Below are 27271 nucleotides of genomic sequence, written 5' to 3'. Positions count from 1 at the left end.
AGTATGTTATCTGTCTGCTTCCCTCCTCCTGTATGTTGGTGGGCAGGAACCTGGAATCGACCCCATCTTGGGACAGTTAATATCTGTTTGTTGATTTTTCTTATATGAACTGTTGTTTTATATTGTATTGTATTTTTATAAATGTTGTACCTCGCCCTGAGCCCGCTTGCAGGAAGGGCGGGTTAGAAATGTAATAAATAATAATAACAGTAATAATAATATGATACACATATTATACTCCAGCATGTCCTACCTAAATGCTTAAATGTGGGCAAAGTTAATCTTTTAAGTGTGCCAGAAAGGATCTTTCCAGATGATTTTAAAAAACCCAACAACTTCAGTGTGATTAAATGGTGGGATTCACCATCATTGATGGCCACTAGCTCAGATTGCTTTAAAAGGCTATTAGACAAATTCATGGAGGAAAGCTCCATCAGTGGTTACTAGCTATATTGACTAAAGGGTACCTCCACATTCAGAGGTAGTAAACCTCTCAATATCAGCACAGGAGACACGACAGGGGTAGGCCTTTTCTCTATTCTCTGGATATCAGACCTCTGGGGCAACTGGTTTGATACTATGTAATACAGGATGTTGGGCCACATGGCCCTAAGTCACACTGAGTCATGCTCATCATCCTGTTTAACTTAATATATTTGTAGTTCATCATTATCTCATATCAGGAATGACAAAACTTAACTTACTGACATCAATTTCTGTAGAAATAGACTATAAACTGATCATAGGTCTTTCCCTTATGCGCAGGAAGCTAATACTGAACAGCTGTATTAGTGAAAATACTTTGTATTATCTTAGATTGATGACTAAGCAGAACACTAAAAATGCGACATCTGTTCCTGCTAAATACTCATGGGTTATGTGCCCTAATTAGTTCTGTATAATCACGTTTCTGGCCAGAATATCTGGGTATGCCATTATCCTGGCCACTTCTGAGCTTTAAATGAGGCACAGGACTAGGACTGTTTCAAGTATTAACTGCCTGAACAGGGCATTAGAGAATTACACAAGCAGCTTGCTGCCTCCCCTTCATAGGCATTTGCTCTGTGCTGTTTCCCATCTACCATAGCTCGGAGTCACACGGGATTCACTGGTTGCTTCAGGACCAAGCAGGAATTTCAGGGGATCCCTATGATTGGTCTAGGGTTTGTTTGTTTTTTGTGGTCTGATCCATGCTGCCTCAAAAGGTTTTGGTGTTTATAACTAGGCCTAATACGTAGACTGGTTAGGCCATAACTAATTTGGCAGGAATCAGGTGGTTTCGTCATGATAGAAAGGGAGAGCTGGTCTCCTGAGACATCATACTATGACGGATGATTCTTGAACAGTCTATCAATCATTGTTCAGAAGGGTGGGTTTAGGAAGGAATGCCCTGGGTGTTGAGCAGCATCAACCAAACCCTTAGTTGAAAGCATGAATCATGCTGTTTAGACTACACAGCCTGCTGTGTTCCTGTAATGCTCTTCACTCTGCCCCCCAACACAGAATGGGTAAGGGGGAACAAATAAAGAATCAAGGACTAGTGCAAGCAACCATTTTTTTATCCTTGTTTTTTGTTCAGTGCTTTGGACACTGCTTTTGAACAACAGAAAAACAGTACTAAAAGGCTAAATAAAACTGAAAATAAAATCACTGGTCCATGTGAGCTGTAAGGATCGAAAGTGTTCTGAATGCAGAAGTACCCTGAAATACAGAAAGTATACTCTCAAAGAGGAAGAAAACATTTTGGAGATGGTCTTCAAAGCCATGGAAATTTTCAGCTGAGACAGTAAGGCAATTAACATTTTTAATTTGAGGAATCATGACTTCAGACCCTATTTATTCAAGACATGTTTATCACTGAGGCTGGATCCAAAGTACCACAAGCAGAGCGAGATCAACCGAACTTTCCCACCTCTCATTGCCCCCCCCCATTCATTTCCAATTGGCCTGGGAACCCTCACAGTGGAATGCTGCAAAGTAACAGTCTGTAAGGGGAGGGAAGAATGGGCAAAAATTACCCCTGCCATACTTGTAAGTTCTTCTCCAGTAATGTAAATGCTGTTACAACAGTGAAAAAGCAGGTTTGGATTCAACCTTATGTATATAACTCTAAGTCTGCTGGAAATGAAAAAGAGACAAATGTTAGGACTGGATCCAATAATGGGTTGTGAACTGGAAGGATATCAGGTAGCATTTATCCTATATATCACTAATTAGTTGTGGCCAATCAAGGAGTGGTAGGGACCGGAGCTAAACCTCTAGGGAACAGCAAGTCAGAAGATACTCTCTATTAAAAACTTTTAAGTAGTTTCCTTGCTTGTCTGATAGTAACTTGAAGAAGTCTAGTCTTGCAGTTTTTTGCTAGTTAAGAACCACTTCACCTTGCCATAATTTAAACAGAAGCTAGATCTGACAGCATGGGAGTCTGACCCTCTAAGCCTTACTTAAATTTTAGCAGGCCTTCAAACAAGGAAAGTAAATGTTATTTTAAAAAATCAACTGATGTCTCTCTTCCATACCACCATGACTTTAAAGCTTTGTTTAAATCAGTGTAAACACAAAGTGAACATGCTCTTGAGATACCATGCAATAGCCATCCAAACAGTTTCTCAGTTGTAACACATTAAACATTAGAATCAGTTCTTGTAATGGCAAGGTTACTTATGCCCCATATTGTGTTTCAGAAAACTTTGAATAATTTGTCCCAAATGAAGTGAGGTTTGGTTGTTACTTACAGAGAGGTGGCACCACAGAAGCCATTGGGCTACCCAGCAGATGTCCTCTTACTATTATATATTTGATGTTCAAAGTATAATACTGAAATGACTTAGAACTGTAAGTCTGTAGGGTTTTTTTTTAAAAAAATTTTTTAGACAGAACAATTTAGATGACTATTGTTAGAGGGTTTGCGTGTGATGTGGTGACATTTCATTTAAACAAAATGTGAGTCAAAATATAGAAATATGTTATGGTCTTTAACAGACCTTTTGGTTTGTAAATTCTTATACCGTATATATTCACTTGCCTTTAAAAATTTCTAAAAATAAAATGAACATTAAAAACAATTAAAATACAACAAAAAGACATGGAATTTGGCATTATTTAATGAAAGATTAAATAAAATAAAATAAAATAAAATAAGCAGTTGCCCAAACTACGACACTAAAAATATGCTGTCTGTTCTAGCATGAGACAGAAATAGAATGATAAACCCTAAAAACAGAATTAGGTCTATTATTTGATCCAGTTTAGTGGCTACAGCGTTGGATTTGTACAAGCACAGGAATTTCCATATATTGCGCTTGGTCTTTTGAGGCTCCCCTTCTCACAACAGTTGCCTGTTTTCTCTTTACAAAATTTCTGGAAAGCCATTACAACTGCCTTTGGCCTTTTAGCCTCAATTCTCTTCAGCTGCAAATTAAGGCACAGCACAACACCAGCCATGGGGTTGATGCTATTAAAATGTTTATAAGAATTTGGTTATATGTGTAAAAAATGAAAAACTTGGAATGTCCATTAGAATAAAGGAACGTAACAGCAATGTCAGTCAAGGAAGATATCTAAATGCCAAATTCGTAAGCAAGCATGAAATGTCAAACTGTACATCAGTATTCTCTTAAAGTGAAGATGTATTAATTTTAAAATCTTGTTGGTTTTTGAAAAGGAAAATCACTGAATTTCATGACTGCTCTAAGTTGGAGAGGGGTGCGAGGAAATTTTCCTTTTTGCTTTTCCAGATTAGTGAAATAGAGCAACAGCAACATACTTATGCAACATAAAAAACAAGAACACTGAAAAGCTAACATGCCTTAAATATATAGCTCCTTGATACCACAAATTCTTCATATTATATGGATATACCAAGTGCTACTATCTTGCTGTTTTGCAACTGGACGTGAAGTTGTATCTGGTCCCAGTGGTACACACATTTCTAAGAATGTGCCTCAGTGATGGCAGTGCTTTCACATTGGGATTGTATAGCGAGGCAAATATTTGAAGATGGTAGCAGACACTTGAAACATCGGAGCACAGCGATGCTCTTACCAGTAGAGCAACCTGGGCTATTACTCCCCCATTTCACTAGGAGGGGGGTGATTTACGATGGAGTTGATAGAAAATGGTGGTAGAAAATAGTTTAAAGTCATAATGCAAACTATATGGAACATTTTTGAAGGGACATAATTAAGACCGCCGCAGCATCATAGGCAACTTATGAAGCAGATATGAGAGTCCTGACAGTGCAATTCTGACAGTGGGGGACTATATATGCTACCTTGAGCTTCTTGGATAAAGCATAGAATCTTATATACTAATACCCAAGCGGCCCAGATCTGAAAATACTTAAATCTGGAGACTGGACCCATGAACGGACAAGATAGATCTTCCTGCACAGCTGAAAAATGCCTCAGGTTTGCAGAAAAATATGAAATCTAAAAAAAGAATACTTCGGGATTTTTTTTAACTCAAATGATAAAAGGAGTGCTTGTTGCTTTAACCAGATGCCCTCAGTAGCTGTTGCTAGGCAACATTTTAGTCAGTATTCCAGACTTGATTTCTGTCAGTAAAAGGCAGGGCTGTTTTGGCCTTTGAGGGAGGACTCATTGGGGCCAGGCCCAGAAACAACCACTGGGTGAGGTGATACCACATGACTTCCAAGACTTACCTAGGCCTGGTTGCTTGCTACTGTTCAATAGCATCCCCCCCAAGCTAGTATAGTGTAGTGGTTAGAGTTTCAGAGCAGGATGTGGGAAACCCAGATTCGAATCACCACTCTGCTGTGGAAGCTCACTGGGTCACTTTGATCCAGTTACACACACTCACTCTAACCTTCTTCTCAGGGTTGTAGTGAGGATAATATGGAGGCAAGGAGAATGATGTCAGCAGCTTTGGGTTCCCATTGTGGAAAAAGCAGTATACAAATTAAGTAAATTAATAAATATAGATGAAGATGGGGGGCAGAAAAAGGTGAGTTGTTTAGTGGGTATGAAGGAGAGAAGGACTAAGGAAAGGAGAGCACATCGAAACTGCCAGGAGGAGGGAAAGAGGAAATACTGTGGGGAAGGGTATAGAAGGAAAAGTGAAGTAACCCCCCCCTTCAAGTCATTGCAGGTTCCCCGCCACGCAAGTAGGCCCAGCTCTGCTGACACCATGCAACTGGGCTATATGGAAAAGAAGGGGGAAGGTAATGACAGGAGGGCAGACAATATTGGTTGAGAAGGAGAAAAGGGAGCAGGAAATGACAGCGAGACTATGGCAGGCAGGGAAGGGAAAGAGGACATGGTTGGGGAGGAGATAATAAGATGCCCCCCCCCCACAAATCCTTATGGGTTCCCACTTGTAAATATCTGAAAATATCCAGGAGAGGGGAACTGGGAGGCAGTTTGTGAATGCAAGTAAACACAAGACTCACTCCATCTTATACAGGGTTCAAAATGACCAACCAGTCTTTGTCTCAAGTAGAATTTAAGGTATAACAAAATTCATTAGTTACGTCCATGGCATGAATCAGTTCCCAATATTTAGCAAGTCTGTGAGTCAAGGTACCAGATGCTGCATCACATGTATAAATCAACATCTATACTAAGGCTAGCCAGCTGAAATCCCAGGATAAAGAAGTTTTAATTCCCTGGCGCTATTAACTGATGTAAATATTTTATCTTAAGTTTAGCATGAAAATAGTGTCAATTAGTGCATTTATGGAATAAAATGAAAAATGTAGTGTGAGGAAGGAAATTGTTTAAAATATTAAATGTTAATTTACAAAACTTCAGTTAGAGTGCTTCATAATAGGTCTCCTTTCCACCATTATAATGATTTTTAAAAGAATCTCATTTTGAAAAAGGTTACTATAGAAGTTATCGTTAGTAAACAAAGTGAAAATTCCATTCAAGTGTGTCAGTTACTAAAAATGTAAGCTATCAGCTGAACTTTCAAACAAAACATTTCTACAAAGGGTTTTAAAACACCACTATGCATTAATGTGAATTAATTATTGAGACTTTTAGCAAAGCATTACTGGGTAAACAAGTGTTTATGTGACTCTCAATGTACATGCAAAAATAATGATCTTCTCATTTTGCTGCACCTGGTTTTGTACTTGAAGCAAAATCTTTTCTGAATGTGAATACACAAAGAGAGGGGGAAATATGAGAAGAAAGTCCAGAGCCTCCTATCTTGTGAGTCATCACTGTGCTGTAGTCTTACCAGGAACATAAACGGATCCTATCATGTATATAACATGTTGGTCTCTCTTTTTAAAAGAAAAATATTAAACGTGTTACCATACAGTCACCTTCAATTTATTGTTATTGATTTTTTTTTACAAAATTGTAAGCCATTATGAGACCTACATAGGACAGACAGAAGAAGAGGTTATTGGGTTACAACCAGCTCATGGCAAGGGAACAGCAGTGATTCTTTACCACTGCTTTCTCCATGTAGCACCCCAGTCTTTCTTGGTGGTCTGCCATTAAAATACTGATGGTGGCCAACCTTGCTTAGCTCCCAAGATGTAATGAGCTCAGGCTAATCTGGATTAATTAGGCTGTTAGGCTGGATAGGCAGGATACAATAAATAGCTAGCAGTTGTAGCTGGTCTCATGCAAATAGGTTATTTTGGCATGAAAGGCACATGGGAAATTTTTATACAGAATGGCATACCCTAAGAAAAATCAATGTAAATGCAAAAATATTCTGCTTGAAAAATAATAGGCAAAACATTTTCTCCCTTTTTTGAAATGGTAGAAGGAAGCCCTTGATTTTATCTGTAATTTTAAACTGCATATTATGAAGCAGGATAAGGATTCATAGCTGAAGTAATTCTGGATGAATTAGAGAGAATTGTTTCAGAAACTCACAGATCCCATGCAGCTAGGATGCAAGAGCTATTCATTTCATTTGTGCCAATAACTTCACAGGATGAATGGAAGATGCCATGGCCTCTTTTCTTGGATAGACAAGATAAATTTTCCAATTCTTGTATGAAAAGTTATCACAAATGAACATATAACTCTTTTCCTTGCACGCAATATACTCCAAAGAGCCAGAAAATTGGGTTTATACAGAAATAAGTTGGGTATGTCAGTCATGATGTGTTCAATGCACCAAGATATGAAAATAAAATTTTAGAGTTATCATTTAATTGAAATACATGAAATGTGATTCACCACCAAGAGGTTCGAGTTCTTATTTTTGGCTCATCTGATGACCAGGATCCAGTTCAGTCCTTCTTATGCCAAATATTGGATGGCATAACACCATGAAATAAAAACTACAGCAACCATCCTTGGATACATTAAAATGCATACTTTGTAACATTATACATAAACTGTGATATTTGATTTGAAATATCTTAGCATATAGGACTTCAGTAACTCTCTGGGCATTACTTTCAAGAAAGAAAAAAGGGAGTTTACTTGTGGAGGCGACTAGCTAATGAAGCAAACGCTTATGTGGAAGTTCTCTCTACTCTGTTCTGGAGATCTCCAGCACCACAGAAATAAAGACAACACGTTCCCTTACTGAGAACTGGATGCTGTTTTGTTCTGACAGGGAAGGAGGAAGGACACAAGGGAGGAAATGACTGCCCTAAAAGCTGGACAACATCTCTAGAACAGAAGATATATACAGGTTCAGGGATTTTGAAAACTGAGAATGTGCTCCAAAGATACGGCCAATATAGTCAGCTTTTCAGAAGTTACAGAGATGCAACTAAACCAGTCTTGTACAACTTCTGACCCATCAAACTGATTGCAGCCCATCAATCATCTCTTTTTTGCTCTAGCAGGTGCTTGTTAAGCCCTCTCTCAATTTTTCCCCTCATCTCAGGCAGATAGCAAAAAAGGAAGCTGTCATATATGATTGGTTTGCTGCATTTGGTTGCCTGCATTTGATTTGATGGGTCAAAAGTTCTGCAAGCCGGAACGAACAGGACATCTGTATGTGGTGCCTGAATTTGCTTTAGACAGCTTTATAACAGGATAGCCATATTGGATTTAATTCTGTTTTAGATTTTGTGTATCCATTTGTTGATTTGTTCTCATGTGGATGATACAATCACAGCTTCAGTACAGAATAAAACAATCATTTCTCCAAAACAGGTGGACAGGGATTTATGATTCATGAATTCTATTTTACTATTCTACTCTGGTGCTAGATGGCAGGGATTACTTTGTAGTGGGGTGAACAGTTACTTACATTAACTTCTGTTATAGCAATATCAACGACGCTACCAACAACAATTAAGGCATCAAAAGTGTTCCATGCATCAGTGAAATAGTGCTGTTAGGACAAGCATTCAGTAGCACGAGAAACAGAAACAAAAAAAGAAAGAGAAGAAAAGGGACAGTGTTATAACACAGAAACACAATCTAAGCTTCTGCAACGCACCAGTATTGCATCTCTCCTCCTCAAGTCTGAGGAAGTAGAAGACAAAATGTGACCACCTGTGTTCCCAAAGCAAAGTAACCAAACTATGACTGACCTGTATAGAGTTTAGAAATGAATCACATTCTGTGACTTGTCCAGATAACAGAAATAAGTAGGGAAACAGAGAAAGAGAAGTAGGACTAAGGGAGTTTGGCTGGGGTATACTTACATCAGCTTCACTGAGAACGATGTCTACTATGCTGCCAAGAACGACGAGGGAGTCAAACGAATTCCAGGCATCACTAAAATAGCCCTGAACAGAGCAGGCAGGGTGCAAACGTTTGTGATTACACATGAAATGTCAAAGCATTTGCATACTTCTGTTTAGTTCTTTCATAAACAGAAATTACTTCAAAACAAAAAATCAGTGATGTAATGAGAAAACAACCAAACAATATTGTCTACTGAAGGAAAGGCTCACATGCGATATGAGTTTACCACCATGTGCCAACAGGATCCTGAGAAGAGTACTAGTCAGTGACAGTCTGAGGAGGTTTGGCTAGGGATTGCCTCCATACTGACAGCGAAAGTAGTGTAGTGGATAGAGGGTTGGACTAGGATCTGGGATACGTAGGTTTGAATCCCCACTCTTCCATGGAAGCTTGCTGGGTGATCTTGGGCAAGTCACACACACAGTCTAACCTACCTCACAGGGTTGTTGAGAAGATAAAATGGAGGACAAGAGAATGTTGTAAGGCATTTTTGGTACCCATTGGACAGAAAGGCAGGGTATAAAGGAATCAAGTAAGAAAGTGGGGAAGTTGTGGACCAACACTGCAAGTTAGGATGGTACGAGTGATACCCAAAGCCATGAGAAAACTAAATAGATCCTTGGCATGTCTAAGATAAAACAGCTGCAGGGTGCTTCTCACAGATCTGTGAGAATACCTTAATACCTTGAGTTGTATTATCATTTAGGAAAGAATTATTTTATGTGTGAAATCTGAGCCTTCCTATGGACATGAGCTGTGGAAATACTCAAATTATAACACTTTGAAGATTCAAGAAAAAATTCCTTAAGTGTAAATCTCTGAATTAATTGATATTTCTTGAAGATACTTTTGGTCCATTTCTTGTTTAGTGTGATGTGGGAACAGCCACTAGGACATACCTAGTTTAACACATGAGCAGTGTAGGTACAATCTGGAGAGCATTAAGCTCATTTAAATGATCTATAGTATGAGCTTGATGAAGCATCAGACACCTGTCAATAAAGAACTCTCCTGGTTATCATACTTGTTAGTGATTGTCTTCAAGGCTCATAAAAGAAATTAAAACAGATGCCTGAGCCACAGCCTCAGATATAGCCCATTTATGTAAATTATATTACATTAAATTATATTAACAGCATGAAAAGAATATCCATATTATGCTTGATCCTCTGGCTCAGACTCTTCCCAAATCCCCTTTGAAGCTGTATTGATTGTAGAGGCACTAGCCTGAAGTAAGGATCAGAAAAGGAGGAAAGCCAAGGCAGCTTGGTCAGTTTCCAGGATCTGATGATATTGGGCTTGTCTGGGTCACTAAAGTCAGGGAACATTCATTAGCAAATCAAAATTAATGAGGATAACAAAAATGATTAAATATTTTTTAATTTGTTGTTGCCCAACCAGCAGCGATTCTCCCAATCAGTGTGAATTCAATACACACCATTCACTTGCCTCACTTTCTGTCAGGAAGGGGTGACAGTACCTTTGCACTTGTACAAAAGTAGGTCTTATGGGATATAAACAGAGTGTAAAATATTGAAAGAATCACATATGGAACCTTTAAGGCAAGCCTTTTCTATCAGTATGTACAAATATTGTTTCCAGTAATGTGTAAAGCCAAAGCAAGCAAATATAAATAAAAACACTCAGTAAGAGGAAATAAAGATGATTCTGGGAAAGGGAGAATGCAATATATGGACAAGTCACAGCAAGTAAACCTGCAATGCACGCCCCACAGGCTTCATCACTGCAACAACCCAAGATCAACTTACGAGCATTCTTTTCTTTTTTGGCACACAAATCTGACATAAAATGGCAAGGGAAAATAATTCTGCAGTTATTCTGATACAATTCTACTGTATGTTATGTTTGTAAAGCAGATGGTGGCATAATCTACTATTATATAAACAACGGTTTTCACAGAAAAAAATCCTTGAGTTGGCTCCTACCAGTTTTTTTTGCTCAGTATCACCCAATCCCACCCCAACAGCAGCTCCTGTTCTGTGCTGCCTTTGTCCATATGGGTCTTCTATAATTTCACAGAATGCGTAAAACAGAAATGTTCAAGAGGGCTTTTTTGTAAAGGAATTAGAAATGTAATATAATCGAACAGTTCAGCAGTAGATTCTACGAGGGACAGTATTGCAGCATATTTCATTTTTTATTGAATGCATCTCCTCTCTTGCTCTATTGCAAATGTCCTCAAGTTTGTAAGCCCCTTCTTTCATTGTGGTATGTCATGCCTCAGAAAGCTTTTCTTGCCCTAAGCAGTCTTTTTTTGCATTGTTTTCCAGTTCTGTAATGTTAATCCAACCGCATTGTTTATTGGAAGCCCTTGTACTCAGACTGGCCCTGCAATCCTAAGAAAACTTTCCTGGAAGTAACATCCACTGAGTAGGATTCCAGGTAGTCCTCTTTAGGATCGCTCTGTGAACTGCTTTTCATATTTTGTAACCTGCCTTCAGTCTCGGTGAGAAAGACAGGCTATAAATGAAGTGAATAATAGCAATAACCCTTGGCATAGCCTTTGCAGGGGAGGCAGGGAAGGGTACCCTCTTATTTCTTTTGCTAGTAGAGAAGCTGGTAGGATCCAACTCCTTGTTCATAAACTATTGATTGTAAGCAAGTCTTCTGTGCAATTGTTATCCAAACTTTTTTTTTTTACAAATGTGCATGTAATTTTAAAAGATGCACATACTTTTAAAAGACTAATTTTACACATTATGAAATTTCTCAACACTCAGAAATCTGACCATTCACTGCCATGATCTGCAAATGGAAACCCCTTATGTGGAAATGGGGTATCAGAATTGCTTGTGTGTTCCAGAGATTCACATGGGCATCACACAAAATCTGAAAAGGTTTTCTTTTCTTATCACCTTTTTAGTACCAGCCTTTCACAGAAAGAAAGTGCAATCCTAAGCAGTTACCCTTCTAAGCACATTGATTTCAATGACTTTAGAACAGGGTTCCCCAACCCCTAGGCCGCGGACTGGTACCAGTCCATGGCCTGGTAGAGACTGGGCCGCACAGGTGGGTGGCAAGCAAGCGCAGAGCTGACTCCAGGGAGCAAGTGAGGTAGGCAGTCGCTGTCTTGGGAGGGAAGGCCACACCTCGCCTGGCCGGCCCTGCACTTGTCATTAGAAATATCACCTCACCTGGCCAGCTGACTCCCATCATGTCTCTGGGTCTCCTCTCCCGCTCCCAGCTGGCACACGTGCAGTTGCTGCCTCATGCTGTGGTCAGTGTGGCTGCACTTGCTAGAGCTGCTGCTGTTGCCCTGCCCTCATGCCTTTGTGTGCTGGGTTACTGCTGGGCCCGCCAGGCAGCCAGCTGACCTAAGTGCCATCTGCCCCAGTCTGCCTCTGCTTCCTCTGGTCACCACCAGAGGTGACCCTGAGCATCGCCTGCCATATGTCCCAGTCTGCCTCTGCCTGCCTCTTCCTCTCCTCTGGTGGCATGGCCGCTGCTGGAGAGTGGAGAAGTGCCACTGGCCTCTTGCCCGCACAGTTGTGCTAAAAAATATAGACCTCGTGGCGGTGCAGCTGCTGGATGGCTCTGTGTGCTGCGGCTGACAACAACCAAAACGAGATCACGGAGTAGACTGGACATAAGCAACACACTTCGGGTATCACTGTCTCCTATCATCTCCAGATGGGACTGTCTAGTTGAGGAAAACAAGCTCAGGGCTCCCACTGATTCTTCATTGTGGTGAGTTGTATAATTATTTCATTATACAATGGAATAATAGAAATAAAGTGCACAATTATACCATCCTGAAATGATCCCCGCCCCCCTGCCATCCGTGGAAAAATTGTCTTCCATGAAACCAGTCCCCGGTGCCAAAAAGGTTGAGGATTGCTGCTTTAGCAGGTTGTAACTGCTTAGGATTGCACTATGGGACAGGGTGACCTTTGAACAAATAGCAGAATGTTCTGTTCTACTACGAAAGTAGTGCCAGCGTAGCAGATTACTGCTATGAGTAGAAAGGTAGTTTAAAGACCGTTGGTTCCAAAGGACAGTAAAACTACAAGGCCATACATATGACAAAGGCTGAAATCAGATCACATATTAAAATGACACAATTAATTTACTTATATTCAAGTTCCAAGTTTAACTTAAAATTGGGAGTTTTAAAAACACAAAGATTGTTTTAATATTCATATTTATGTTAACAATTGCTAGTGCCAGCCTGCTCCTTTAAAATTGTAATTAATACATAAAGGGGTGGATCCAATGAAGGAGGGGGAAACCATTAAAGGGGTCCAAAGGCAGAAGTTCTTGCACCTATGGGAAAACAGCATAGGCTACCACAGTAGGTAGATATTCCTTCTGATCCTTCTTCCTATTCATTTGTGCACAACTAGTCTTAGAATTGTGTCATAAATTTCAAAATGAATCTTCGAAAGAACGATTTAGAACTGGTAATCAAATACTAAAGAACAAAAGTTTTAGCATCAGAGTCATTTAGAAAGAGATGGTTTATGACCTTAATATATGTTCCTGGCCTCTTCCACTACTCAGCAGTAATTTTTAAAATGTTTCTTTATCACATTTCCTGTAGATGCTTATGTAGTGTTATCAGATTTTACATTTCTACCAAGATGTCTCTGATACATTACCACGAAAAGCATGCAGACACTTATTTGACACTCACGTAGCTCACTGGAAATATGTACAGTTTTTAAAGAATTGATCCAAAGGCTAACTATATCATGCAGAATCACTTACCTTGGGTTTAAAAGCAATGAGTTTTAGAACCATTTCAATAGTAAACACTGCAGTAAAAACCATATTCAGAACATCCATTGCATCATTAAAAAGTTTTGACTGCCCATAGTGCTGTAAATGAAACAGGAGCAAAGTATTAAAAACAATTTGTGGGGGGCCAAAACACACAGCCTAATACCATTGTTGTGAACTGGCATTACAGGGTGAACCTTGGAAACTGTAGATTCTCCAGAAAGGATTCATCCAGAGAAAGTCAGCTAAAAGACAACAGGGGCAGGTGCTCCAAGACCTGCACTTGGAGGGTCTAAACTGCTCGCAGCCCAGCCCCTTCAAAGGAAGGAGAAAAAGAAGAGCAGCCTCCTGTTACCACTTGGACCTCCCTTTCTCAAGCAACTGGATTCTAGTGTCAGTGGTGGCTTCCAACCCACTTCTCATGGGAAGAGAACCATTCCTTGCTTGATTCTGGGGTTCCATCCTGACTTTTGCCCAGCACTCCAGACCGCCTTGAGTTCATTAGCAATGAGAGAAAATGTCTTACAATGTTCCTGTTTTATTCAGTATAACTTAAGCAGAACAAGCTAAAATGAAAACCTCTTGATTAAGGGGCAATACTGCAGTATTACTTTCAAGTTGGGACACTGTTTTGAGCATTAATCAAATCCAAGGTCCATATGCTTAGCTTTAATCACAGTGAGTAGTGATGCATGGTTAAGCTGGTAAAGGCAGTTCACTCTGGGGAAGAAAGGGAGTGCTCTAATCTCTTACCCATGGGTAAGAAAGGCATAATTCCACATTAAATTAGTTACACACCAGCGCTATAAGAATGTTTTTGCCTCAGAGTTGTTCATTTTAGTATTGGAGATTCTGATGATACAAATACGTCAAGATGATGAAATTCGTGGAATAAAAATAAAGGACTATTCATACAAGGTCAGAGCATTTGCGGATGACATAATGTTAATTGTAGAGGACCCATTGGAGAACATGCCAAGAGTGATAGATAAGATCAAGGAGTTTGGAGACTTGGCAGGTTTCTTCATTAACAAAAAGAAGTCAAAGATATTATGCAAAAATATGACTAAGCAGAAACAACAATTGTTAATGGAAACAACGGATTGTGAAGTAACAAGTAAAGTGAAATATTTGGGAGTCGAATTAACTGCAAAGAACATAGATCTATTCAAAAACAATTATGAAAAACTATGGACTCAGATAGAGAGAGACTTGATTAAATGGAATAGATTGAATTTGTCATGGTTGGGCAGGATTGCAGCAGTTAAGATGAATGTGTTACCAAGAGTAATGTTTTTGCTACAGACAATACCAATCATCAGAGACTCCAAACAATTTGAAAAATGGCAGAGGAAAATATCAGATTTTGTTTGGGCAGGCAAGAAGCCTCGAGTGAAAGTGAAAGTTTTACAAGATGCAAAGGAAAGAGGCGGAATGCAACTGCCCAATCTGAGACTTTATCATGATGCAATCTGCCTAGTTTGGTTGAAAGAATGGATGACATTAAAGAACAAGAAACTATTAGCCCTAGAGGGATATAAAAAAATATTTGGATGGCACGCATATTTATGGCATGACAAAGTAAAGGTCAACTCGATGTTCCTGCATCACTTTGTTCGGAGAAGTTTATACATAATCTGGAAGAAGTACAGAATTTATCTACAAGAAGGAACCCCTTTGTGGGTGGTTCCATATGAGGTGATAGACCCGAGAGCTGTTGATAATGAACAACAATGTTTAACGTATAAAGAAATAACTAAAACTGAAGCATCCAAACTTAGAATAAAGACACAAGAGGAACTATCACCTAACTACGATTGGTTCCAGTATAGACAGATCAGAGATTTATATAATTCGGACTCTGTAAAGGGAGGTATACGAATAGAGAATTCGGAACTAGAGCAGACCCTTCTTAAAGAAGATAAGAAAAGAATATCCAAGGTATACCAAGTACTGTTGAAGTGGTATACCGAGGATGAGATAGTTAAAACACAAATGGTGAAATGGGCTATAAACTTTAATAAAGAAATAACAATGGAGGCATGGGAATACTTGTGGAAAACTACAATGAAGACAACGACATGTATTAATATCAAAGAGAACATTTATAAAATGATCTATCGTTGGTACATGACACCAAAGAAGATTGCGCTAGGGAATTTGAATACTTCTAATAAATGCTGGAAATGTAAGAAGCATGAGGGCTCCCTCTATCATATGTGGTGGTCGTGTGAGGTAGCCAGGCAGTACTGGGGTGAAATAATAAGAGAAATGAGTGAAATTTTACAATTTCAAATTAATAAGAACCCAGAACTCCTGCTACTGAACTTGGGAATGGAGGGAATTCCAGCCCAACACAGGACGTTGATATTTTATATGACAGCAGCAGCTAGACTTTTGTATGCGCAAAAATGGAAAGTACAAGAAGTGCCAACTATTGAAGATTGGACTTACAAATTGCTGTATATGGCTGAAATGGACAAGATGACAAGAAAATTGAGAGATCTGGACTCAGGGCAGTTCAACACAGACTGGGAGAAGCTGAAACAATACCTGGAGAAGAAATGGGAGGTGGGAGGAAAACTGTGGCAGTTTGAGAACTACTGAAGTATTGAAGTAGAGGGGGGAGACTTTACCGGGGGGAGAAGAGATAAATGTGAATTAATAAGCAGTCAGATTAATAGATTGACATATATATAGATATATATAGGTTAACAAACAGAACATAGAGAAAATAATTAATTATAAGGACTAAATATAAGGAGCGATTAACTAACAATATTTTCTTTTTTTTCTGACAAGTTTTGTACCAAACTGAATGTCTGAAGATATAGATGGGTCAAATTGATTGACTACGTGAGGAGAGATATATAGAACTATTATAAAAAGATAGAATGAGTAATATATATAGAGAATAAGTCAAATTGTTTGATATAAACGAATGTATGATCTATATGGTTTATGATATATAGAAATACCTGAAATTGAAAAATTGGGATAAATTGTGTATCTAAGATGGAAACAAAGGCTTACAGTTTGGGCATATAATGTTAAAAATAGTTAAGGATGTACTGCTTAGAATAATGGAGAATATATATTTGTTTTAGATAGAGGAAGCTAATAAAAGTAAGGGAAAGGGGACAAAGGGTTGGAAAGCTGTTGGAAGTCAACAAAAAGGGGGGGAAAGGGAGGGGGTTAGAGATGAAAAAATTGGGGAAAATTGAATGTAAATGTGGAAATAATGGATTCTAACCCAATAAAAATTTTTCAAAAAAAAAAAAAAAGAATGTTTTTGCCTCAGTATTGTTGCCCAGAATCCTCACATACAGACAAATGTCAAAATTTGAAAGAAGAGTGTGTGAGAGAAAAACGTATAGGTAGAAACGTTGGTGCCTTTTGTTCATTAGCTCATCTCAAACTAAGAAGTCACTCTGCACAGTTAGCTGCACAGAAAACTTATGTTTAAAACCACAGTTACTATAACATTGAGTGTTTTATAAAAAATTATAATTGTCTGTGATAAATGTACACCTTATAAAACCACCACGCCAAGTGTCTGTCTTTCATTTTATTTATTTAGCAATTACTGTTCTGCACTTTCCGTAAGATTTCTTAAGAAAACTGAATCATAAAAACCCTCTCAAAACAAAACTGAAGAAGTGAACTGATAAAGTGACTCACAAAAGTTTGGGCCGGAATAAATTTGGTTAGTTTTTAAAGTGCCCCTGAATTTCTATTTAATTTTGCTACAGCATGGTTATCCTTCTGAAATTACTCTCAAACATACATAATATAAATCAGATTAAAAGCCCAGTTCTAAATGAGCTGAACTCTCAGGTAACTCCCCTGTCTTTAACTATACAAACCTAGAATATATTGTTCTAACATTTGCCTACATCAGATTTCCTTGTGGAACAGTTAGTAAAGAATGGGAAGTTTGTTTCATTCCTACCTGCATAGCCAAGCAAAGTGTATTCAGCATGATGAGAACAAACATGATGTATTCAAACCCAGTAGAATTTACCACATACCAGAATTTGTACTGGTAAGGATTTTTTGGAATGTATCTACGCAAAGGTCGTGCTTTCAAAGCATATTCTACACACTGACGCTGTTAAAAAAAACAGAAATAAAAAACACAATGACAGTCACAGTATAAACTGGAAAATTATTCTCAAGTAAAACCAAGCTTTGCATTTCAGAAACAAAATCAAGACGTGATGGCTTCAGTGTGGGTGCTGCACCCCACATATGCAAGGGCATCCAATTTTATTCTTTGAGAAAGTACTCAGAATGCCGTTTAAAAGATCCATGAATCTATAATGTGACTGTTAACTGTTAGTCTCTAATGTAGTCTCTGGTTTTTCCACATGAGTCTTGATCAGAGCCACAATCTCCAATAAAACAAAATTTAGCAAACCAATTCTTGGCCACTTAGACAACACTTTTATTTATTTATAATTTATTGAAATATTCATATCTCCTCTTTTCTTGTGGCTCAAGGCCACAGTCGAATATGATAGAGTATAGAAATAAGATGCACTTTAAAGTATGTACTGAGCTCTACTACTTAACTCCAAATTTTCTACTAAAATAGACAAAGAGGAGACAACTGTTTCTGCTCCTTTTTATAATTTGCATACTGATGTAGGTCCTTCTGTGTTTGCCCCAACAGGCAAAGAACAGCTTAGCAAGGATATTTCATCTTGGGAAAATGGCATGAAAGCGAAGGCTTAACCTACTTCCTGCATACTGCAGTCCTGATCCAAACTGGGGGCATGTGTGCCTACAATTTAAAGGGGAAGGGTACACTGGGAGCTTCATTCACAGAACTACCAGCACCATATCTGATTTGGACCTTTGGGCCTAACTATATGATACATTGTCCTTGTGTCCTCTCTGGATCCTGTCAATCAGATGCCTATCACACTTAGTGTACTGATGGGCGACAAATGTACTAATGCAATATATACAAGTTTTCCAAAGAGGACCAACAATGGTTCACTGCCCCTCCCCCCACATCCCTGGGAATTCAATTCCAGTCACAGAATTCCCAGCACACATTTGGAAGGAGTCTTCACAGGCATCAGGTCTGCATAGATAAGCCCCAAGTAAAGGCAAACAGGAGTTCTTCAGGCTACCCTGCATGTCAGGTCAAAGCTTATTACAACCAAGGATGATCAGACTTCTGATGGCAAATGGCTGCACTGGTATAGCTGGTGCAATGATGCCCAAATGGATATTAGGATAGTGCATTAAGTGAGGTGTCAGGTTCTTTAGGGTTACCAAAGACCTCGTGAAAAAATGCCATGCCCCATTAATAGATTCTTAATAGGGTGTTATTTACCAGGTGATGTCATTTATCTTCATGCCATGAAAAGCTTCATCTGCCCATTAAGACTCTATTAAAGAGGCAGGACATTATCCTCCAGGCTGTTACCAGCCCTATCCTCTATTTTAATTTAATTTAATTAATCCTTTAATTTGGCCCTCCATTTCCAAATAGGGCTCACACATATTTCATCAAGTGGCTGCTGAAGCCAGCCCAGCTAAATAATAGCACCAACACAGGCTAACTTGTTATAGAAGGAGTCCACTGAAAATGTCCTTATGACAGATCCTAAGTACTTATTTACCAGTGTGATGGCTCATTAATGTTAGCTAGGCATTTTTTATCATTTTAACAGCAGTGTATGTTATTTTGATGGACCTTCTATTAGATAAATGTTTTCTGAAGCTGTTTTAATATGTTACATGTAGGTGTTAATTGCTTGTCTTATTTTATGATGTATTTTTAAATTCACTATAACTTTTAGGGAAAAAGCTGAGCCAAAAGCTCCAAACAATAGTCCTGGTAGGATTCTCTCTTAGAAATCTAATTTCTTGATCTACAATTCCTCACCCCAATCAAAAAAGACAATAGTTTCTTGTCTCCTTTAAACAATGGAATGTTTTAAAATCAGATGGTCCAATCAAAGTATCAATTCATTCAGTTTTTTATCTTTCTTTCTTATTTTTTACTAATATGGTACTCTCAGATATCAGAAGTAAATGCAAATCGTTGGGACAGGTAAGTGAGCTTTTTGAAGCAAGATTGTCAATCTGTTTAAATTCAACTTTTGATCTGATACCTGAAAATATTGACTGATATATTTCTAGTGTGATATATTAAAAGCTTTTAAAAAGAGCTGCATCTCACATAGCTGATACAATCACATATATATTACTTTAAAAACCCAAGATTTTATAAAGAAACATTAGTTCTTCAAACAACAATAAACCAGAATAAAACTGAAGATACTGTTGTCAGCTTCTTTACTTTTTTTATTTACTTCATTTCTATGCTGCCTTTGATCTAGGAAACCAGTTTTCTAATTCAGGAATCAATTCAATTCAGTTGTGTAGCCCATTTAAGTCATGGTCAGCCTCAGTCCTTCATTTGTATAACTGAAATGGTAGTGACATTTGTCACTTGGGTTCTTGTGAGAATCAATAAGGGCTCAATCTTGCAATTCCACTGGCACTCTAGCCCTCCCTGGTACATCCCTGTTATTTGCTATAAATCAAGAAATGCTCCTGACACTGAATTGCTCAATAAAGTTAGCAAAGCAAGGAAACAGTGACCTCTTCTGATATAAGAGAAAAAAGCATACATAAAAAATGGCTGTTCTTTATTACCTGATTTTTGTCCAGTTCACAGTTCTTGTATTCTTGTTCTCCCTGTTCTTGGAATGTAACAATGACAAAACCAACAAATATGTTCATCATGAAGAAAGCAATAATGATGATATAGATGATGAAGAAAATGGAGATCTCCACTCTGTAGTTGTATACTGGGCCGACATTCTCTCCATTTGAGTCTATAGCTTTATACAGAAGCCTGCACAATTTTTTTAAAAGGAGAAAGAAGATTTTATTAAGTTCAGTTAATGAAGATTAGAAGTTGTAATTTTCAGTTAGTGCACAGAACTGTGAAACAAGAGTACATGAATCTTAATGGCAAAAGTTTCACTGGATTTACTTCTGAGTAAACAGGCATAGGATTGTAAATCACTAAGAGGGGAGTTTTAGTTTTTATGCAGTAGGCTTTACTTTTTTGTTTCAGAGAAAAAAGCAAGCAAGCCTGTAAAACACGCACATATAGGGCTGGAGGACTACAAGGAGGTTGTTGATGTCTCTTCAAATGGACTTACTCTGCGTAGCTTGCTTTGAAATTCAGTGAGAAAGGTGCACCATAAATACAGTAATATTTACATAGTAAAATTCACTATGAAATACTGAGAGCCACCACTGTCTGGCTTAGCCGGGATATGCAAATACCTGCGTGACTCGTTGGCTGTACCACATAACTGAATTTGTTGTTTGACAGAAGGTACTTGCGATAAACTGCTATTTTTGCAACAACAACCCCCCCCCCCACACTTCCTAATGCTAATGACTGGGAGAAATAATAGAAAAGACATGACCACTTTCCGACTTCATCGAATATAAAAATTACAGGTGCTAACTGAAACCATTCTGCTAACTGAAAGCATTCGGCTATATTGACATCTAGACAGTAATGCACAAAAGGAATCTGAAATCCAGAAGACAGGGTTCTACCTAGTACAATGTACATATGTTTTCCATGAGTAAGAGCGAAGAGGCATGAGGGGAAGACCAAAAAAGGGAAAAATCAAAATGTAACCAGATAAAGAGTATTGGAAATTTTACCAAGAGTTGAATAACTGGGGAAAGAATGATGAGTAGTGCAGGATCACAGAAAGAATGGGTCTTCTGTGTGATTCAAAACAGTTTATAAAAGCTTTAAAAACTTGGCACTTACGCAGGCCAGCCTTCAAAAGTGGAAACAGTAAAAAGAGCCATCATGGCAGCAAGCACATTGTCAAAGTTGAAATCACTATTCTGCCATATTCTTTCTCTCACCATCGGACTATCAACATCTCCATCTTTATAAACAATAAATATTCCCCTACAGAAGGAAGAACAACAAATGTCGACTCGTTACAATACTTTGGAAACAGCAAATAGCATTAATATGCCTTGATTCACACAGATAAGAAGGAAAAGTGCCTACCGACATTCATCAGGGTTTTGTTTTGCTTCATCTGTGCACCGGTAGAATTTACCCTACAAAGAAAACAGAAGCCAGAAAGGGAGGTGTTCTAGAACACAGAACAGAATGCAGAGGTAGTACTCATTCATTTTTAAAGCATCAGTTTGAGGCTCACAGGGAATTATTTGCCAATGCAGTGCTCCATACAGGACTGAAGCGTTACCATGATCCAAAGGATTTTCTTCCTACTCACCTTAAAGAGCTGGACACCAATACATGCAAACATGAACTGCAGTAGAGTTGTGACAATCATGATGTTACCAATCGTTCGAATAGCAACAAAGACACACTGAACAACATGCTGTATGGAAGGAGAAGAAAGAAAATGATCAGTACAATTTTATTCAGGCAAATGATCACAATGATTAATGAATAATCATTAAACTGCACTTTGTTTTGTTTCTTTAGTGTACCAGTTAGAGATCTCATTTTCTATCACAAGTGAGGCCTTGACTGCTTCATGCACAGAATTTGTAAATAATGGGGAAAGAGGCATTTTACATCCTAGAATGTTAATGGAATTCATAGGGTTGGTTTTACTCCTAGACAACAACACTAAGGACCAAAATGCACATGAATCTGTGAATGAATCCCCATTCATTGACCTTAGCTGCACAGATCAGCTGTATGTGTATGTGGGCACATATATGGGTGTATGTTATGGACCAGGGCTGGGAAAGAAGGCGGTTAATGTCCCCTGCACCCAGCAACATTTCCCACATCAAAACTGTCCCTCTAACAGGGGAAAAGGACAGTTGCCTGAATTATGCCTATCCTTTTTTCCTTCACAAGGTCTTAAAACAGCATAGGGGGCTCATCAAGGAAACAGTGCCAAGGGAAAGTCAGTCCCCTCGATTCCTCATCACCACAGCACAATCTGTTACTCTTTGGGCAACTGGAATACGCATCTGGGGAATCTATCTTGGATCTACATCACAAGTAGCCTCCCAAGGAAGCCCGAAGTTTTACAGCTGCAAAACAAGATACAAACAGACATTATAAAGATTACACATCACTTTGGGTCTGGAAAAGCAAATTGTGTGCGCGCATGCAACCTTAATTTGGATTAGGACCCTGTGCATAATTTTATAAATTTCTATCATGCTCCCCCTTAGCCATCTGTTTCCTAGACTGAAACATCCCAGACTGCCAGCCTTTCCTCAGGAAAGGTGCTCTTATTCTTTAATCACCTTGGGCAGCTTACAATAGAGACTGCTGAATTTGAGTTCATTCATAAGTCCAGAACAATGTGTCTCCTGCAGGGGCAAAATAGAAACATAGGATCTTATCTCCCTACAGATGCTAATTTCTTCTCTAATCAAGCTGCACTGTAACATTGTACGTTTCCATCCTGACTGGTTTCTTTGTTTTTCCCCTCCCACCTCCTGACTGGGATATAAAGGCTCGGGATATAAAGGCTCAGGGATCTTCACTCCTCTCTGTATCTGAAGAAGGGAGCTTTGATTCTTGAAAGATTATACCCAGAAAATCTTGTTGGTCAAATCTTGCTGTTAATCATCTTGATTGCCCTCTTCTGCACTTTTCCCACCTGTGAAATATCCTTTTTGAAATATAACAATTACAACTGTATACAGTATTCTAAATGACGGTCTTTTTGAACTACAAGAATCTTACAATATTGGGCATTTTATTCTCAGTCCCTTTCCTAATAGTCCCAAACATACTGTTTGCCTTGTTCATGTTGCTGTACATTGGGTTGACATCTTCTGACTCATTTATGACCCGATCCTGTTATGCAAATCAAAACTGAGCTATCTACTCTGTTAGCAATTTAAAGGGCAAATGTGTCCTTTAAACCCTGTCTTTCTTCCCTTTAAAATGCTAATAGTGCAGACAACCCGGTTTCATTTAGCAAAACAGAGTAGTGTTTAAAATTGCATGCAATTTGCTTTTTACAACCCAAGATCTGAGATGTCCATCAATCTGTGCCCTCAGTAACTAGTGGTCCACTAAGTGAGACTGGATGATGACTAGATGGACCACTGATCTTTTCTTATGCTTGTCCTGCCCTTCAGTAACAGGTGTAAAGGAAAAAGAGGAGAGCTGATAGTGCAGCAAGGCAAGGCACGGCCAGGGAAGAAGGTGAGCCAGAGCTTAAGTGAGCCCAGGGGAGTTGGAAACGGCACAATTATTGGATCCAAGAGGAAAGAGCAAACAGCAGGAAGTATGAAGGCTGTGAAGGGAATTCCTGTCAGGATTTGGCAAAAAGAATACATCAAAAGCTAAAGTCAGAAGACTGCTGAACCTTGGCATAGTGCTTAAAAGCAGCATTATTTTAAATGGAATAACCTCAGCCTCCAAAATGGAATCTTTTCCAAAGTGGTATTTATTCCTCTGTAATTAGAATACATAGGCTGTAATGAAATTGTAAAAATATAAACCTTAAGTCCTTTTGCTCTGTTTATAGCCCTTAAGGGCCTTAGGACTCTTAAAACTCTTAGAATCTTCACAACTGAAATAGCGCTTGATCTAGAAAAAAAAAGTAAACACAAAGCATTAGCTTGTTGTTATTTGATGTTATTTGCTTTCTGGGTTATGATTTAACAAACACTGTAATGAGCAATAACCCATCAAGTTTTGAGAAAATTCTTATTTACGACGTTTTTCTACCTGATACCATATTTCAGCCAAGAAAGAGAAGGATTTGTCAACAAGATGGGAACAACTTGGGAAAAGACAGCTTATATAAGGTAATAATGACCCAATTTGACTTTAATTTGATATACTTTATCAACTGTGGTAAATTTAACCCACTGGTAAAATATAGACTACCAAATGCTTTCATTTTCTCAGTTTACAAAGAGAACTGAACTTCTCAGGTGTCTTTTTGAACTACCATTTGGACCTTGCTTCATTATATTTTTTCAAATAAGATGACCCTTCATTGTTTGCTTCTTCCCAGAATGCAACTGTTTTGTGTGGCAAATAAATAAATAAATGTTAACATGAAGTGAAAGAAGGTAAACATCAAAGAGAAGAACTCATCTTAGGATCTACTAGTAAGCCAAAACCTCTTTCCCATTTAGTATGTACCCAGGACCTTCTGCCCATAAATGTTCTCTTTAAACGTTTATATATGCAACCAATATTTGTGATGCATTTGAAGTCATGTGGGAATTAATTGTTAAAAGAGGAGCACACTGTGCATTAAAAAACAATAGTTTCAGTTTCTGCTTCTACTGATCTTTGGGCCTCACATTTCTCATCAGCAAAGATGAATGGGGTGATGGGATTCACAGCTGTGAATCCAATCAGGCTCCAATCAGTCTCCCACCACCTAGCTTGAGAAACTTGAATGAGTTTCTGAACCCCAGTTCCAACCTGTAACACAAGAATAATTGTTTATGGACTTTTCCTTCTACTGGATCAGTAAAATAAAGGGAAAATAAAAAGGAGGAAAAAGACTTTAAAGCTGAGCAGACCAGATAAACGTGTCTCCTCTTTTAGAGGATCTTTTAAGGGCTAGCCAGCTGTTATTTGTAATGAAAGCCAAAGTCCTCAGGATGCTGAATCCCGCATATAGTACAATCCTGCATCTTATATTTACAGTGTCTGATGGTGGAATCACCAAGTACACTTGGCTTGATCTACTTTAATCCATGTTCACAATGCACTGTCATGCTAGGAGTGGGACTGAAATACTACCATAGTAGAATGCAGTAGTACCACAAGCGAGACATAGTAAATTCAAGCTGAGGAACAGGTGTGACATAGCTCTGTTGTCTGCTTCAAAACACAACAGGAAGACTGTCTAGAAAGATAAATACATCCCTTTATAATACATTTTGATAAATAATTTGCTGCCATTCATTCCCACGGGAGAACTTTCTGAGGATAGCCTTTTTGGATAGCAATGTAGTGGGAAGAGGAGCAATGTTTGTTTATTTGGTAGCCGTAAACACACTGCATCTCTACAAGACCTCCTTTCAGATTTCTTCTCCCCTCACATATATAGGCATTTTGAAAGTTTGCTATATTTGTGATACCCCAAAGTCTGGCCACTACCTTAAGATCTATTTCCTTGCTTCCTCTCTCAGAATGTAGAGGAAGGGTTAATTTTTTGGTGGTAGCAAATGGGGATAAGCATCAACTCATCTCCCTTTACTGGTCCTCTGGACTTTTTGTTGGCTATTTGCTGAATGGGGAAACAAGTACTGGTTCAGTACCACCAAACCACATATGAAAATGACAAGAACAATGACCAAAAATATTTTGCAGAACTGTTGTAATACTTACTGAATGCCAAATGACACAAGAGAAACACCCACTACCAACAAGTCCAACAAGTTAAAGTAATTCCGGCAGAAAGACCCTTTATGAAGGAATGCTCCAAACACTGTCAACTAAAAGTAGAACAGTCACATTTTACTATTTGATTCCACTCAGCTTGTTTCATATATACAGGCTGTTTATAAGACACTTGCACTGAATGGTAATAAAATAAATATTGCTTATAAAATTAATCAGAATACAAAAATATAACCCCAGTATTAAAATGAACTAATTTGACTGAATCAAAGCTAATGCTCATTAATGTCATTAGATCTCAGAAACCATGCTTTGGGGAGGGGGGGGGAATAAAGGTGCCAGTACTCATCCACCGATCCCGCCCTCACCCCTTCTGCAGATTCCCACTAGGCTTTTCTTGAAGGGCCACAAACTCACAGGAACAACATTTTGGAGGGCTCAGTAAGCTGCAGCAGAAGGTGGTGGTGGGGAAATCACTGCTGCCACTCTTAAGAAAAGGGTATTTTATTTTTTCTTAATGGTGTGGTTGGATATAGGCTACTTTCTAGTAAGCCTTTCTACAACCCTGTAAAGTAGATCAGTATTATTATCTCTAGGGTATAAACAGCAGTCTGAGTGAGAAGTTGTAGCTTGCCTAACTTAAGACAAGTTCAAAGGAGTGATGAGAGTGGATCTGGGGATCACTTTCTCTGGCTGATGAGTGGGGAAGCACATGAGGACCGGGACTCAAGATAGCCTCGAAAAAGATGCCAGTACTCAGTACCAATGAGTACCATGACAAAAATTGCTCAGAAGTAAAATATTAGTAATAAAATACAGTGTTTCAGTTATTAAAAAACTGCACACCTGAATAAAAACCACCTGAAAATCTATATTCTTAAACACAATACTGATTTCAGTCTCTGATTTTTTTCCTGCTTACATATTTCTTTTCCTTTCCTGATACAGCTCTTTTGGCCACAGCCTTCAGCCTAATCCCACAGTTTACATAATTCTAAAATGTCAGATTCTGCCTTTTGCCACTAATAATAATTCAAGGTTTAAGGCATAATCCATTTGGATTGGCTGCTGCACCATGGAACAACCACTGGAATTAGGATAAAATGAGCCTCCCTAAACATTCTTCTTTGCTAAAGGTATCTCTTTATTTCCATACCATATCATGCTAAATAGCTGCTCACTTGCCTGGGGAAATATGTCAGCAAAAGGATAAAGAGATAAGAAGTTTATCAAAATAATAAGGATGCTCCAAATCTCCACAATGGCTTAAATAAAAATGGAATGTATTTTAGAGAAAACTTCCTTAATACTGGAAGTGTTTTAGACTTAACTCTTCTGTGGCTTTCACAGCCACACATCTCAATTACTGGGAAAACTTGGCTATAAGTAGCTTTTGGTGAATATTTAAAACTAAAAAAACTCAACGTATCTTGTAAACAGCCAAATTAGTTATTATACAGTATTCAGTAAAACATACTGTCAAAGGAACACACAGTAATATATGAAT

The 27271-nt window shown here is 38.4% G+C and overlaps 1 protein-coding gene across 3 annotated transcripts in view; it reads right to left on the bottom strand.

The window, feature by feature from the left end:
- Window positions 1-27271, bottom strand: part of CACNA1D (calcium voltage-gated channel subunit alpha1 D) — a 365621-nt gene that overhangs the window by 107688 nt on the left and 230662 nt on the right. For 2 of the 3 annotated variants that reach the window (XM_054975339.1, XM_054975340.1), the window contains exons 21-29: window positions 25753-25859; window positions 23898-23985; window positions 21689-21796; window positions 21457-21509; window positions 21205-21351; window positions 20058-20259; window positions 17332-17490; window positions 13368-13478; window positions 8597-8680 (exon numbers count right to left, since the gene is read on the bottom strand). In XM_054975339.1, the coding sequence (XP_054831314.1) occupies window positions 8597-8680; window positions 13368-13478; window positions 17332-17490; window positions 20058-20259; window positions 21205-21351; window positions 21457-21509; window positions 21689-21796; window positions 23898-23985; window positions 25753-25859 (1059 nt within the window). Of the gene's footprint in view, window positions 1-8186; window positions 8281-8596; window positions 8681-13367; window positions 13479-17331; window positions 17491-20057; window positions 20260-21204; window positions 21352-21456; window positions 21510-21688; window positions 21797-23897; window positions 23986-25752; window positions 25860-27271 lie in introns of all 3 variants that reach the window. The other variant, XM_054975338.1, reaches the window with a different exon arrangement.

Source organism: Eublepharis macularius, chromosome 4, assembly GCF_028583425.1.
Source record: "Eublepharis macularius isolate TG4126 chromosome 4, MPM_Emac_v1.0, whole genome shotgun sequence".
Taxonomy (NCBI): Eukaryota; Metazoa; Chordata; class Lepidosauria; order Squamata; family Eublepharidae; genus Eublepharis; species Eublepharis macularius.
The sequence above is the reverse complement of the archived record's forward strand: the minus strand, read 5'-3'. Positions and strand labels throughout refer to the sequence as shown.